Source organism: Podarcis filfolensis (assembly GCF_964270895.1).
Source record: "Podarcis filfolensis genome assembly, chromosome: 1".
Classification (NCBI taxonomy): Eukaryota; Metazoa; Chordata; class Lepidosauria; order Squamata; family Lacertidae; genus Podarcis; species Podarcis filfolensis.
The window spans coordinates 65,911,034-65,923,944 of NC_139604.1; the positions used below are offsets into that span (position 1 = coordinate 65,911,034).

At 39.3% G+C, this 12,911-nt stretch overlaps 1 protein-coding gene across 50 annotated transcripts in view; it reads left to right on the forward strand.

Annotated features, from left to right (window-relative positions):
- The window catches only part of SOX6 (SRY-box transcription factor 6), a 443,885-nt gene that overhangs the window by 171,174 nt on the left and 259,800 nt on the right, over nucleotides 1-12,911 (forward strand). For 46 of the 50 annotated variants that reach the window (XM_083589534.1, XM_083589547.1, XM_083589512.1 and 43 more), the window contains one exon: nucleotides 9,809-10,046. The exons of the other annotated variants lie outside the window; for them this stretch is intronic. In XM_083589534.1, coding sequence (XP_083445660.1) covers nucleotides 9,813-10,046 — 234 coding nt within the window. In that variant the 5' untranslated portion in view covers nucleotides 9,809-9,812. The remainder of the gene's footprint in view (nucleotides 1-9,808; nucleotides 10,047-12,911) is intronic. 50 annotated transcript variants of the gene reach the window in all.

Below are 12,911 nucleotides of genomic sequence, written 5' to 3' on the forward strand. Positions count from 1 at the left end.
TATCTTTCACAACCCCACATAATTTAAGATTTTTTTTGTTTACTTTTCTTCAAAAACAGTTCTGTTGAGTTTCCTTGAGAGCTGTTTTATTTATTTATTAAATTTATTTCCCACATTTCCTCCCAAAGGAGCCTAGGGTGGCATACGTGCCAGGGATAAAACAATGCAGTTATTTTCGGCTATTGCCTCAAAATATAACAATCCAAGGATTTTTAGGGTTTTGGGGTTTTTTGGTAGAACTTCAACAAGGGCAGGTGATTATTTATGTTACCTAGAACTCAAAGTAGTGGTTAACTGACTCCCCCCTTTTAATACTAATGGTCTATACAGTTTTTATGTATACTTTCTGTTTTGTTACAATGGCTGCCAAAGAAGCAAGTAAAAGCAGAGCAAGGACTGTTGCTCAGTCTGTTGCCAGCACCCTTACTATTGTTCCCAATTAGAAAATTTCTAGCTGAAGGCTCTGTCTGTCTTTCTCTCAATCTGTGTGCGTGTCAGTAAGAAATCAGATATGCAGAGACACATGGCAGAGTCATACGACTTTAAAGGCAGGCAGCACAGAGAAGCTAATACTAACCACTTAAACAGAGGTAGTTACATGATGTAACATTATCAGGAGAAACAATTCATGAGTCAAAGCATTCCGAGGCATACGAGCTCCAGCCCAAAGAACAAGCTTAGGCTGTATAAATAAAGTGACAGGAATATTATCAGCTAAATATAAACTGCAGAAAATATTAACTTCTGGAGTTCTGAGTTGTATGATCAGTGTTTCACTAGTCTTCAGCACATCGGGTGTTGCGTTCTGACCTGAAAAACCGCCCTGCCTCCCAATTTATGCATGACATCACTCCTACCCCACTTTCTACTTACCTTCATGTATTCTACACTGTTCAGGACTGGCCCCACCATTCAACCGGTGGAACCACGCCAGGGGCACAGGGAGAGTAAAATAAAGCAGGACTTGGTGTCTGAATGTTGCATAAAGTAAATTTGATGGGGGCACAGTGTGGAAGATGGAGAACTATTTTCTTTGGTCTGTCATGAATCTTCCAGCTTTCAGATTAATTGGATGGCCCTGAGTTCTAGTTATGAGAGAATTTTCTCCCCACCCTTCTCCCCACCTTGCACATCACACATCTAAACATAGTAAATACTCTTCTTTTTTTATAGCTGTTTTTATTATACCTGTTTTATAATACACTCCCGCTTACCTAGAAGTGAGACCCATTGAATTTAATGGGACTTCTGAGTAGACATAGCTATGGGTTGTAGCCTTACATGAGTTTACTGAAAAACAGCCAAATGCTGAGATACCAGAAGTAAACAACTAACAGAATTACAGAATTCCTTGTGCAAACTGCTGAACCAAACATCATTCTCATAGTTTTCTGTTTGGGAATTACGTGTCAGGATACAAATCCTGCTGTATAGACAGCCACTCCTGTACGATCTCGTCCCTGTCATGTATGCCCCTTGTAATTGGATACCATGCGTTATAATTTAAGGAAGTAACTATTTGTTATTAAATGTCAGGTGGATTAGAGCATTACTTCAGCAATTCATTATGTTTCTGAATTTATGGCTAGATAATACATTTTGGCAGAGTCAGGGTTCCAAATAATCTGGCACCAAGATTAAGATTTCCATTTTCTCATTCTAATTAAGCCATGCTTCCTGGAAATGGGTATTCTTCTAGGGCACAGATGTAGCAAATAATTTCTATGTCTGATTTGTGGAGCTGCTTCCAGAGCAAAATAAATGACTGCTGATTCGCTGAAACAAGTGAAGCTACACCCGTCTGGATCTATTCATGGAACAGAAGTGACGGAGTACATAACAGACAGTGCCATTAAATTCACAGGTGCACAAAACATTTTTAACAACTCCATAAGATCACCTTACCTTGCAAGTAGAAAAATAACACAACATGGAGAAGGTTGGGGGAAATGTTCCTTCTAATTCACTAATTTCATTATTACATTTTTTTTTCTTTTTTGGTGGGAGGTAACATTAAAATCCACAATCTTTCACTGCAGACTGAAGTGGTATAGTTCACTCTTGAGTCTTAGGAACATTAGCATCTGCATTTTTATATTACCTGGTGCAGTGTGAGTCTGAATCCATTAAACCAGTGGTAGCCAACATGGTGCCCTCCAGATGTTTAGGACATCAGCTCCAGGCTCCATTGCTAGCAGTCAGGTACCGTATGTTGGGAGTTGTAGGTTGTGTTCAAACAGCACTTCATTCTCTTTTCCTGGCATATCCTTCCCTGATAATTTCTTCATATTGTGTGATCTTTCACACAATGTAAAACCCACTTCTGGAAATCTGGTGGAAGTTTAGTGCTCATTTCCATGTCAATGATTTCCAGGAAAAAACAACAACAATCCCATTAACTTAGAAATCATGGGAGTTTTGTATTGTATTGGCAAAATTTGTAGCAGTGTCCCAGCATACGGTTCTTTCCCATCATTTAAAATTTAGCACAGCATGGCAGTATGTTGATGAAAAAGTCATGGTTCCATAATGCAACAGTGTGAAGAGTAACATTAGAAAATGATACTGAAGTGCTGGCATTACAACTAATATAAGCACTAAGCCCCACACCTGAATGCAGCTGTAGACCAAAGTATTTGGAGGGTGCCTCTTTAATGCAGAGGGTCCCTGTATTAAATGGATGGGGGCATAGATGCTAACTGAAGGATTGAGGCCTTTTCTGTAAGATCAGACCCAAAGAGACTCAGGAACCAGAACTCTTAACCAGGTCCAGCTGCAGATACCAGTGGTTAGGTGTTAATGTTGAATAGCTTAGTAAGGAAACCTGATTCAACAGTGGAGGTAGGTGATTTTAGAGTTCTGTACTTTGCAGAGAGAAATTTATGGTTTAAAACCAGGCCTAGGAGCAGGAATGGAAATCAAAGCAGTAGTGCAGAGAGCAAGAACAGATATCTGATTGAAAGAAGGTGACAGTCCAGACCAGGTTGTTAATTGAAGAAATGTGAGGTTTGTAGCAGGTCATCCATGATAAGAGGACAAGCCATCATTGCTGGCTCTAACAGTATAATATTTACTGGGTTTGAAGAAATGTCCTGACTAATATATCTGGCAAATTGTTCCTTGGGCAAGGATGCTAGACTGAGGCCCCCAAAGACCTGATTTCAATATCACGTTCCTACAGCCTACAGTATTTTGTATTGCTTTGCAGTTCAGCCTTTCCACATGAGGGATAATAGATGGCTTCCAAGAAGAGGAGTGCTGTTAGTATCACGACACAATTATTTTGTCAGAACACTTTTACTGACATTGTGAATTTTGTTTCTGTTTGTTCATTCATTGGATAACGTATTAGAGGTATTTCCCCCATATGTTGTGGGAATTCCAAATGCCATCTAGGAATTCTGAAAGTGCGCTTTGGATTATTTGAAAAACACACTGGATGGAAAGTTTCTATAAGCTCAGGCTTCTCACAAAAGGGACAGGAATGAAGATTACTTTTGCGAAGTCTTGTCTTTACCTGGGTCAGCAGCTTTTACCAGACAAGTCCCCTGCGGAGACCTTGTCGGCACTCAGAAGCTTGGGGCGCGCTGAACTCCGCCTGGGGGGGGAAATAATTTTTTTTCCCTTTATTTCCCCCCCAAAAAAACTAGGTGTGTCCTATGGGCCGGTGCGTCCTATGTATGTACGTTTATATGCATGTATGTACGTATGTATATATGTATCTATCTTGTGGGGACCCTTCACATCTCAGCATGGCATGGTGTCATACAGTTTATTACAGCAATGCTTTTGTACCTCCCTCCAATGTCCCCTCAATGTCATACAATGTATCCCCCCTGACAGTCACTTAATGCAGTGGCTGTAATTTCCTCTTATTCCTCTACTGCACAGTATTATAAACAGATTTTTTAAAACGAGCATCAGACAAATTGGATGCCTCTCCTTTTACGACTGTACCACTGTAGACACTTGTTTCTAGGAAAGTGGAATTGGATCCATTTGATTGCATTTAAATTTTTCATGCTTCAGCAGTTTGTCTGGGAGCACAGTAAAGAAAAACCCCACAAGTGAGAAGAGTTTAGAATAATAGAACTTGATTTTGTGTATTATAGCAGCACCATTTGCGCCGCTTTAGTTAGGGTTGTGTCAGCACTTCCATTATAAATCCCTATTTTCAGGGGTTATAAGTGGCGAGGGATTCTTTTCTAAAAAAATAATTTTTTGGGAAAAAACAACTTCTAGAAAAGAACTGATTTCACTGTCATTATAAATTTGTTACGCACAAAAATAATATTAGGTAAACGAAAAAGTGGCACAATGTCAAACCACTTTTAGAATAAGGGTGATTTGCATTTTTATTTTTTTAAATAGTACTGAGGATGCCAGAAAATACCTTAGGATCATGTTGATCTGGGTTGGGGAACTCTTGCCCTTCCAGATGTTGCTGGACTTACAGCTCCCCTCACTGCCAGCTAAGATGACTGTTAGTGAAGCATGATGGGAAATCTACTGCCACCACATCTGGAGGACCACAGATTTCGCCCAGATGTAGATGGTCATAAACTTGTTTTTACAAACTTTAGTAAGTTCTTCAAGATCACAGTTGTGCTCCCCTTACTGGCCCTGTTCTCTAGAATGGAACTTCATTATTCCACATGGTTCTGTGATTCTTTTTCAACAGTACCCCCCCCCCCCCAAAAAAGAGAGGTTTGAAGGGGAAGACCACAGTGGGAAGAAATAGGCTTCTTCTCCCTTCCCTCTTGTACCACACTCCTGCTGAAAATCCCTCTCCCAAAGCTGGCTTGATCTCACTGGGTAAAACAATAAAAGTATAACTCAATTTTGTGTAGAGTGGTTTTGGGCAGCAATACGGCATAAGGGGGAAAGGGTTAAGAAGCCCCTCCCTTCAAATTGCAGCTTCAGTGGTTAAATTTGTACCACAACATGAAACAATTGCTTAGGAAAGTTCTAAATTTTATGGCCCATTTGAAAATCTTAAAAACCATTGAGGGCAACACAAAATAGCGACATAACTGGTGATGCTCAACCCCCCGCCCCCCAAGGTAGCCTAATTCAAAGCAAAGAAACACTTATTTTAAAAATACTGATAAGAATTGGGAGAGGCAGGGGGCCCATGGGAGGAGCCAAAAGGGTGTGTCTGTGTGAGGGCACCACATTGCCCATGGGTTTTAACAGAGGGAACCCCAAGCTCAAAATATAAAATACCTCATGGCATGCTGCAACATCAATAGCATTAAGCTTGACACAAATGCCCACGACTTTGTCCTCAAAGTGGCTTGCAAAGTAGTCACAGCAGGTATTCCAGGGCTCCAAACCACCCTCGCCTCCAACAGCATGCCTCCTTCTGTTCATGATTTGTCATGATCGAGGCATCCCGTCTTCTATCCCCGTTATTTCTCCCTGGGGGGGTTGTTGTTTTTTAAACCCACCCAGACTGCCTATTCTGTACCTCAGCGGTGGGGTACGTTTGGCCCATGGTCCTAATTAGACTTGATAGGTCTGCCTATTTGGCACATCATGCTATTTGGCACTGGCCCTACATCTGACATCTGGTACGAGGCAGGTAAAGACATCGCTGTGCCAAAATGGGTTTTGCGGGCACAAATAAGCAGCTGAAAGATGGCACCTGCAAAGCCTTGCAAACTTGGCTTTGCAACCTCTTGAAGTCGGCCGATCATCACATTTGGCAAGGGCTTGCAAAGCACTTTTTATGGGGCTTCACAAGTACAGTTGGCTAATCATCAGGTCTTATGGCCCACTGTGGACCAGGATTCACAAAACTCAGCAATCAGCTGATTTGTCAGCACTTTGCGGTCTGTACATTTGCATTTTTTTAAGTCACCAGATATCATTGTGGCATCAGCTGATTGACAGGTGGATAGGTCTACCTGCTGGATCCGCTTCCTTCCTCCCTTCCCTTCTCTAGTTGGTATAATTCTTATCCGTATAGGGACAAAGTGCAGCAGCTGGAGTGCAAATAGCATAAGTTCGTACAGTACCCATAGCTCTATTTAGTGCTCAGGCAGTTTCAAAAGTGCAGCTAAAGAGCATATTTCAGGAGTATTTGGTGTGGTGTTTTTATTTTGTTCATTACAATAAATATAGCAGTGTCTTTAACTAATGGGGCCTCCCGCTGCTGCCGCGCCACTGGAGCACGATTTCTTTTTCTCATCCTGAAGCAAAGTTCTTAACCTGAGGTAATATTTCTGGGTTAGCGGAGTCTGTAACTTGAAGCGTATGTAACCCGAGGTACCACTGTATTTATTGCAACACTGACTCAGTATTTCAGGGATGGGAAACCCTTTTTTAAAAATACCTGAGAGTCGCATTCAATTCTGTGCAACCTACTGGAAGCCTTCCTGCCATCTGAGGCAGTTGCTTCACCTGACATCATGGGTGGACCATCACTTCTTGGTAGATTATGCTCAGATTCGAATCCTCTGTTCTGATACATGCAGTATTGTCAGTGACAAAAATAGGAATAGCTTATGAAGTTTCAGGATCTGGTGCTGTCTTATCCTGCAGATTATGTGTCTGTGTGTAGATAGATAAACAGACAAAAAGCTGGGCATATAAGTGTTTCTGCACAGATATACTAGATTTGTAGCAAAACTTTGCAATTATGATAAAAAACATTTTCATGTTGTTTAACATTTATTTTTAAGTATCCTGAGTAGATATATTGTTTAAAGTGTATTTATCTGTGCATTGAATATTTGTTTACTAATGCGTCCTTATCAACACTGACATATGTATGTATAAATAAACAAATATGAAATGGAAAGAAAAGATGTTTCCACTGTAATTGCACTGTTAACTCGGTAGCTTTCAGAACGGTCACTTGAGGAATTACCCAAATCCTGTTTATGAAACGGAGGTGAAGTCTTTCCAGATTAATTATATTCAGCATGTAATTTCTAAACTTCACTCTGAATTTTGATTTTCAATTAACATTCCCAATTTGAAGATAATTTTCTATTTAATGTAATTGCAGGAAATAATTTATTGGCTGATTAAGACCGAGAGCCCAGCCTTCCTTAAGAAAACACCCCCTAACAAACCAGCCTTTAAAAGCCATCTCATAGCTTTGGACAGATTTAACCTATTTTCACAGCTGCACAGTTGCATTTAATTAGGATTGTGCACTGTTATTCATTGGTGCAGTTTGTAGTTGGAATTATTCTTAAGAGACATTTTCATTTCTGGGTTTGTGTCATGATTAATTTAAACTGAAAAAAGCAGCCAGAGCTTATTCCTTCTGGAAGAAGTCAGCCCTGTTTGTAATTGGAAGATGCCTGCGAATGCTCAAGTGAATAGAATCGTCTTCTAAGAACTGTTTTAAATGCACCATTGCCTTAAAACCACTGGAGATTTATTCACAATTGTACTGTGCTGGTAATCAGAATAGTGTACATTTAGCTTTCATGTTTAAAATAAGGTAGTATGTCTTGCACACTGATGCCAAATATTTGTCCTGACCTATTCCTTTCTAATGTCAGGATCCTGTGACTGCAACACTAATGTAATGGTTAAAATATCCTGCAGTAGTTAGAATTTGAAACTGGAGAATTTTTTTTGTCGTCCTGACTGTTTGAAATAAACCTCCAGGATTCAACTATTTTGTTAGTTTAGTGTAGTGCATACAGTGATAACATCAAGATAATTCTGGTCATTGACAGTACTTTGGTTTGCACTCACGGTCTAAAGGTCAGCATTAAAATTATTTGTAAGGTTTGTGGTTGTTATGATTATTATTGCATAACAGGTATCACTGTTTTGATATGTTTCAGATTTATGTCAAACAGCCTGTAATACTTCTATTTTAAAATGTATATAATTAGATTAGCTGAACCAATAATAATTTTGTTCACTGTAGGATACTAAATCTGATTCTTCTCATTAATTGTGAGAAATTTAGCATTAGCTGTTAAATCCTATGTGAAACTTGGCCTGTTACATTAAAAACTACTGTTTAAATTGGAATTAACTTAATTATTTTTCTTTACACTTGATATTTCCTTCACTGTAATATTCATGAAAGCATGTGTCAGATCTGTAAATTTAACTGTTAGTCTCAGATTTCCATCCTCTTTAATCAGTAATTATTTGTCTATAGAAACAGTACTACTGAGTTAATGATTTGCTAATTTGAAAAATGCTCATGTGGTTTCCTCTGTTAACTGATTTGCGCATTTTTAAGGAAATGGTATGAAATCAATTATTATTAAAGAGTAATTAAGGTGGAAACCTCATTCTTGAGTTATTGATGCAGTTTTCGCAATAAAGATATTCTAAATTTTCTTAAGAATATCTTAAGTATATGTCCCCATCAATATATTTGAACTGTTAGTTTACCTTAACAGTGTCTTCTTGTTTCTTCATAAATTAAATTTTTTTATTTTCTGTTTTTATTGAAATAATTATTTTTGAACATTATCATGAGTCTGCTTCTGTGGAAAAGGCTTAAAAAGATAAGATCAAATATTCTTCTTAGAATAAAGCGGAGATTTTAAATGCATACCTTTATCGTTGATCCAATACATTTGATTGTATGCCAAATTCTTTGCACCTTGTAGCAAAGGAACAATATGAAATAGAAAACTATTTTAGAAACTTAATTTTTAGAACACAAGTAATGCAAACTTCAAGAGGAAGATCCTTTATTTATTTATTATGCTCTACAAATATATCATAGGGCTTATTTGGAGCAGCATAGATAGTGGCTTATAGATTCTGTTTTGCAAGGGGAACACATTCCATAATCAAGTGATCACTGGCTTTCTGGCTTAATTGTACAAATGCTCAAATAGGCAGTTCTCACATGCTCACTTAAATTAAGAGAACATGCAGGAAAAACCTTTGGGTTGTGAGGAAAAACTGTGTATTTACATTAGGAGCCTTTATGGTATCAAGGGTAGGAGAAATCACATACCTCTAGTATTTCAATATGATTATTCTGGCTGTACCAACCACTTCCTTCTCTGGGTTTAAGTCACAGAGGACTCACTTGTTTGAATCTGAAATTCACATGAAAGATGAGAACTTAATCCAGCTACCCCAAATTCTTATTTTTGCAGTAGTGTCTTGATCAGGGGTCAGCAACCTTTTTCAGCCGTGGGCCGGTCCACCGTCCCTCAGACCTTGTGGGGTGCCGGACTATATTTTGAAAAAAATAAAAAATGAACGAATTCCTATGCCCCACAAATAACCCAGAGATGCATTTTAAATAAAAGCACACATTCTACTCATGTAAAAACATGCTGATTCCCGGACCGTCCGTGAGCCGGATTGAGAAGGTGATTGGACCGCATCCAGGCCCCCAGACCTTAGGTTGCCTACCCCTAGTCTTGATCAAGCCTTTGTTAAGGTGAGGGATGCTCCTTTATCCATCCTTGTCACTAGAGACCCAAGAGATATCAATGCCTAGGAGTGCATTTTGCCAGCATCAGCTGGTGTGCCACTACATACACTAATTCTTTCCTTTGATATTGCTCCTGGGCTCTTGGCAAACCACACTTAGTTTAGGGATATGATGGTAAATTAGTTTTGGACGCGGTAGCAATAATAATAATAATAATAATAATAATAATAATAATAATAATAATTTTATTATTTATACCCTGCCCAACCCAGCCATTCTGGGTGGCTCCCAACAGAACACTAAAACCCTATGCAAGCAAAAGACCTATCCCTATTTTGACTTTATTTTTTTCCTTTTGTTGTATTTGCAGCCTAGTCTTTAAATTTAATAGAATGCATCTGTGTATTTCCTTTTCTTATCTTGTAGAAGAATGTCTTCCAAGCAGGCCACCTCTCCATTTGCAGCTGATGGAGAGGAAGCAACAACCCAGGACTTAGCATCACAGGAGCAGGAAGAAGGCAACAATGAAGAGCTTGTGGCTTCCCATCTGCCTCTACACACCCTATTGCACAACAAACCTCACTCCGAGGAGCTACCAACTCTAGTTACTACAATCCAACAAGACGCTGACTGGAACAGTGTTATCTCAACCCAGCATAGAATGGTATGTCCTAAATCTGTGACAACCTTTGGAGTGTTGCTTTAGGCAACTCTTCTTAATCATGATATTTTCAAACTGAAATGACACAGTGCGTAAGAGATCAATGTCAGTAAGCTAAGCAGTTCCTCTTATATGTATACAGGTCTTCTTGAATGAAGTCATGGGATTAGTTCACTGCCAAAAGGAAATTGCCCCTGTTTATCATCATTTTCTTTCCGTTTCCTAATTTAAGTCTTGGCATCATTCACCTTATCAATATTGTATTGTGTTTGTGGTCACGGCTATGAAGACTCTGTCAGTGATGGCTGAGCTGATAAACTTGAATGTAATGCTAATTTCTTCAGGGAACTAAAGCAGCTTCCACCAGCCTCCAGATGTTTGGACTACAGCTCCCATTGTCTTTGACTGTTGACCATACTGACTGGGCAGGTAGAAGTTGTAGTCTAGCACCTGGAGGTTAGAAAAGGCTGTTCTAAAGTGTATTTGAGCTCATCAAAGCTAATTGCCTCTTTCCCAGTATGAGATCTTACTGCTATGATAAGAGTTCCACCCCGTTCACCATGCAGATAACTTCATGTCTAGTTTGGTTTCACAACTCAGAACACCATTACCCCTGCCACAGACCACAGATGACTGACTCTAATGACTGATGTGTTGTTCTTTTAAGTTCATTGGTTTCAGACCTGCCAGTGGAGTCCTGCACTGCAGAGGTGACTCTTGTCTCACCTACCTTCTTTCCAGGACCAATGATCAAACACCTTAAATAATGTAATTTTTACTTGGCAATGAAGAGGAGAGAATGGCAAAAGCCATGCTATCTCCTTCTCATCCTTCATACTTATAATTGGACTTTGGACAAAAGCACCCAGTGCTTAAATGGAGGGCATCTCTCTAGAGCGGCTTGGTTAACACAATGAAACTTGTATAAAACATATTGAGGGAACATTCTTTCAGGCTGCGTGTGACACATCAGTTTGTGGGAAATTATTTCTATCTCTTTGTTAATCTGCAAACTTCAGATACACAGCAGCAGATGTGCTGATAGTTGGATAAAATCTGTCCCCTCCCCATAATTGTGAGAGAACTCCTAATAGGATTCCCAGACCTGCTGTGTTCCCCCAAGGTACAAACTATCTACTCAGGCTGTGTGATGAGAGAAAAATGTGTCCCTGAAGCCAGGTGTTAGGAGCTTAAAAAATTAAATGTGATCAAACATATATCTTATACAGTAACTGAACCTTTTATGTCCTTTGAAAAGTGGAGAGAGGAATAGTAAAGAACTCAAAAGGAGATGGGATGGGGGGGGGGACGGTGTGGCACTGAATCTACATTTCAATGTATTTGCAAATCTTCCTCCAGATTTACTTCTCTTTTTGTGGGGGTGGGGGTGGGTGGGACGCAACTTCATGTCAATACTTGCTGTTCCTTCAAGAAGCTGAAACAGCCACAAGTTACTCTCCCATTATCAGATTTCTGAAACAGGTGCATGAACTTTGCTCGAGTGACTTAGCTTTCTGGTTTCACTTTTCTTGTTTCTGAAAAATACTCCAGCCTTCTTGGATAAAGTTCCTGAAAATCATTAGTAGTTAACCACATGTCCCTAAGGAGAGATCCAGTAGGCTGTACATAATTCTTCACCTAAGTGAGGACTGCCTGTGAGTGGTAGTAGTTGGTCCTAAGCAGAAACTGAATTCCTGAAGCTTACAGGAAAAAAACCAAAAATCATGTTGCTTGAAATTATAAATGTCGATCAGTCAGAAAAAGTGGCCGATATCTGAACTAATGGGGAAATACAACAGCTTAGGGATTGACATCAGCATTTAACCTTCAATTGACAGGCGGGATCAAATACACCCTGACATAGGGGTGGGGTGGGGAAAATGCATAAAAAGCGTTTGTGTTGGTCTTCCACAGTTCCAGGTATTCCTTAATCATGGTGAGGTGTGAATTGCCATGTAGTGTTTCAATGGCTCTCCTTGAAAATTGATGTTTTTATTCTTGCAGCTTTTGGGGTCAGTTCTACTTCTCTTACAATTGCAGAAACAACTTTAAAACCATTCACACCGAATGCTACAGGGGTGTCAAAGTGACACTGAAAAGTGCTGTTTATCTTCATGTCTATCGTGCTTAGCCTAGAGCAAGGAGCACAGAGAATGAGAAAACAATACCTTGTCATTATACATGTTATTAAGGGCAAGTACTATCCAACAGGTTTACAAAACCCCTTTACAAATCTGAATTATAAGAACATTTTCCCCATTTATAATCTTCCATGTCTGACAGCAAATTTGAATTTATTTATTTTTACTCATAGCTATCATTTTGTGCAAGACTTACAAATTTGGATTTTTGGGTCACTGCAACCCCACCTGCTTTTGCAGATGTCTGCAAGCAACCTCAAAAACCTGTACATGTCCACTTTTTCTGTTTACAGAAATATCTTTACAAAATGTCTTGTTCAGGGTTGCCAGACAGCCCCAGCAGCTCAAAACCTACCACAGACAGTGACTGAGAAACCAGCAACACATTTAAAGGTTTCTTTAATGTAAGCAACTGATAACATGGGAATTAGCTAAGAACAATCTCTCTCTGGTTGGCACATTGGGGGAAAAACACCACTCCAAAAATTCTCCCAGAGTTGCTTGTCCACAGATCCAGAAGTGCTTTTAGGTGTGAAGAAGACCTAAATGATTCGTTGGGCAATGATTTTAAGGACTGCTCTGCTTTAATTGATTTGTTATCTTCGTGCTGGAGTGTTATGATTATTTTGTAGTTTCATTTTGTAATTTGCATATTCTTTGTAAGCAGATTTAGATATAAATGGGATGTGACAAATAATTATGAATGATAAATACAAATTGCAGAATC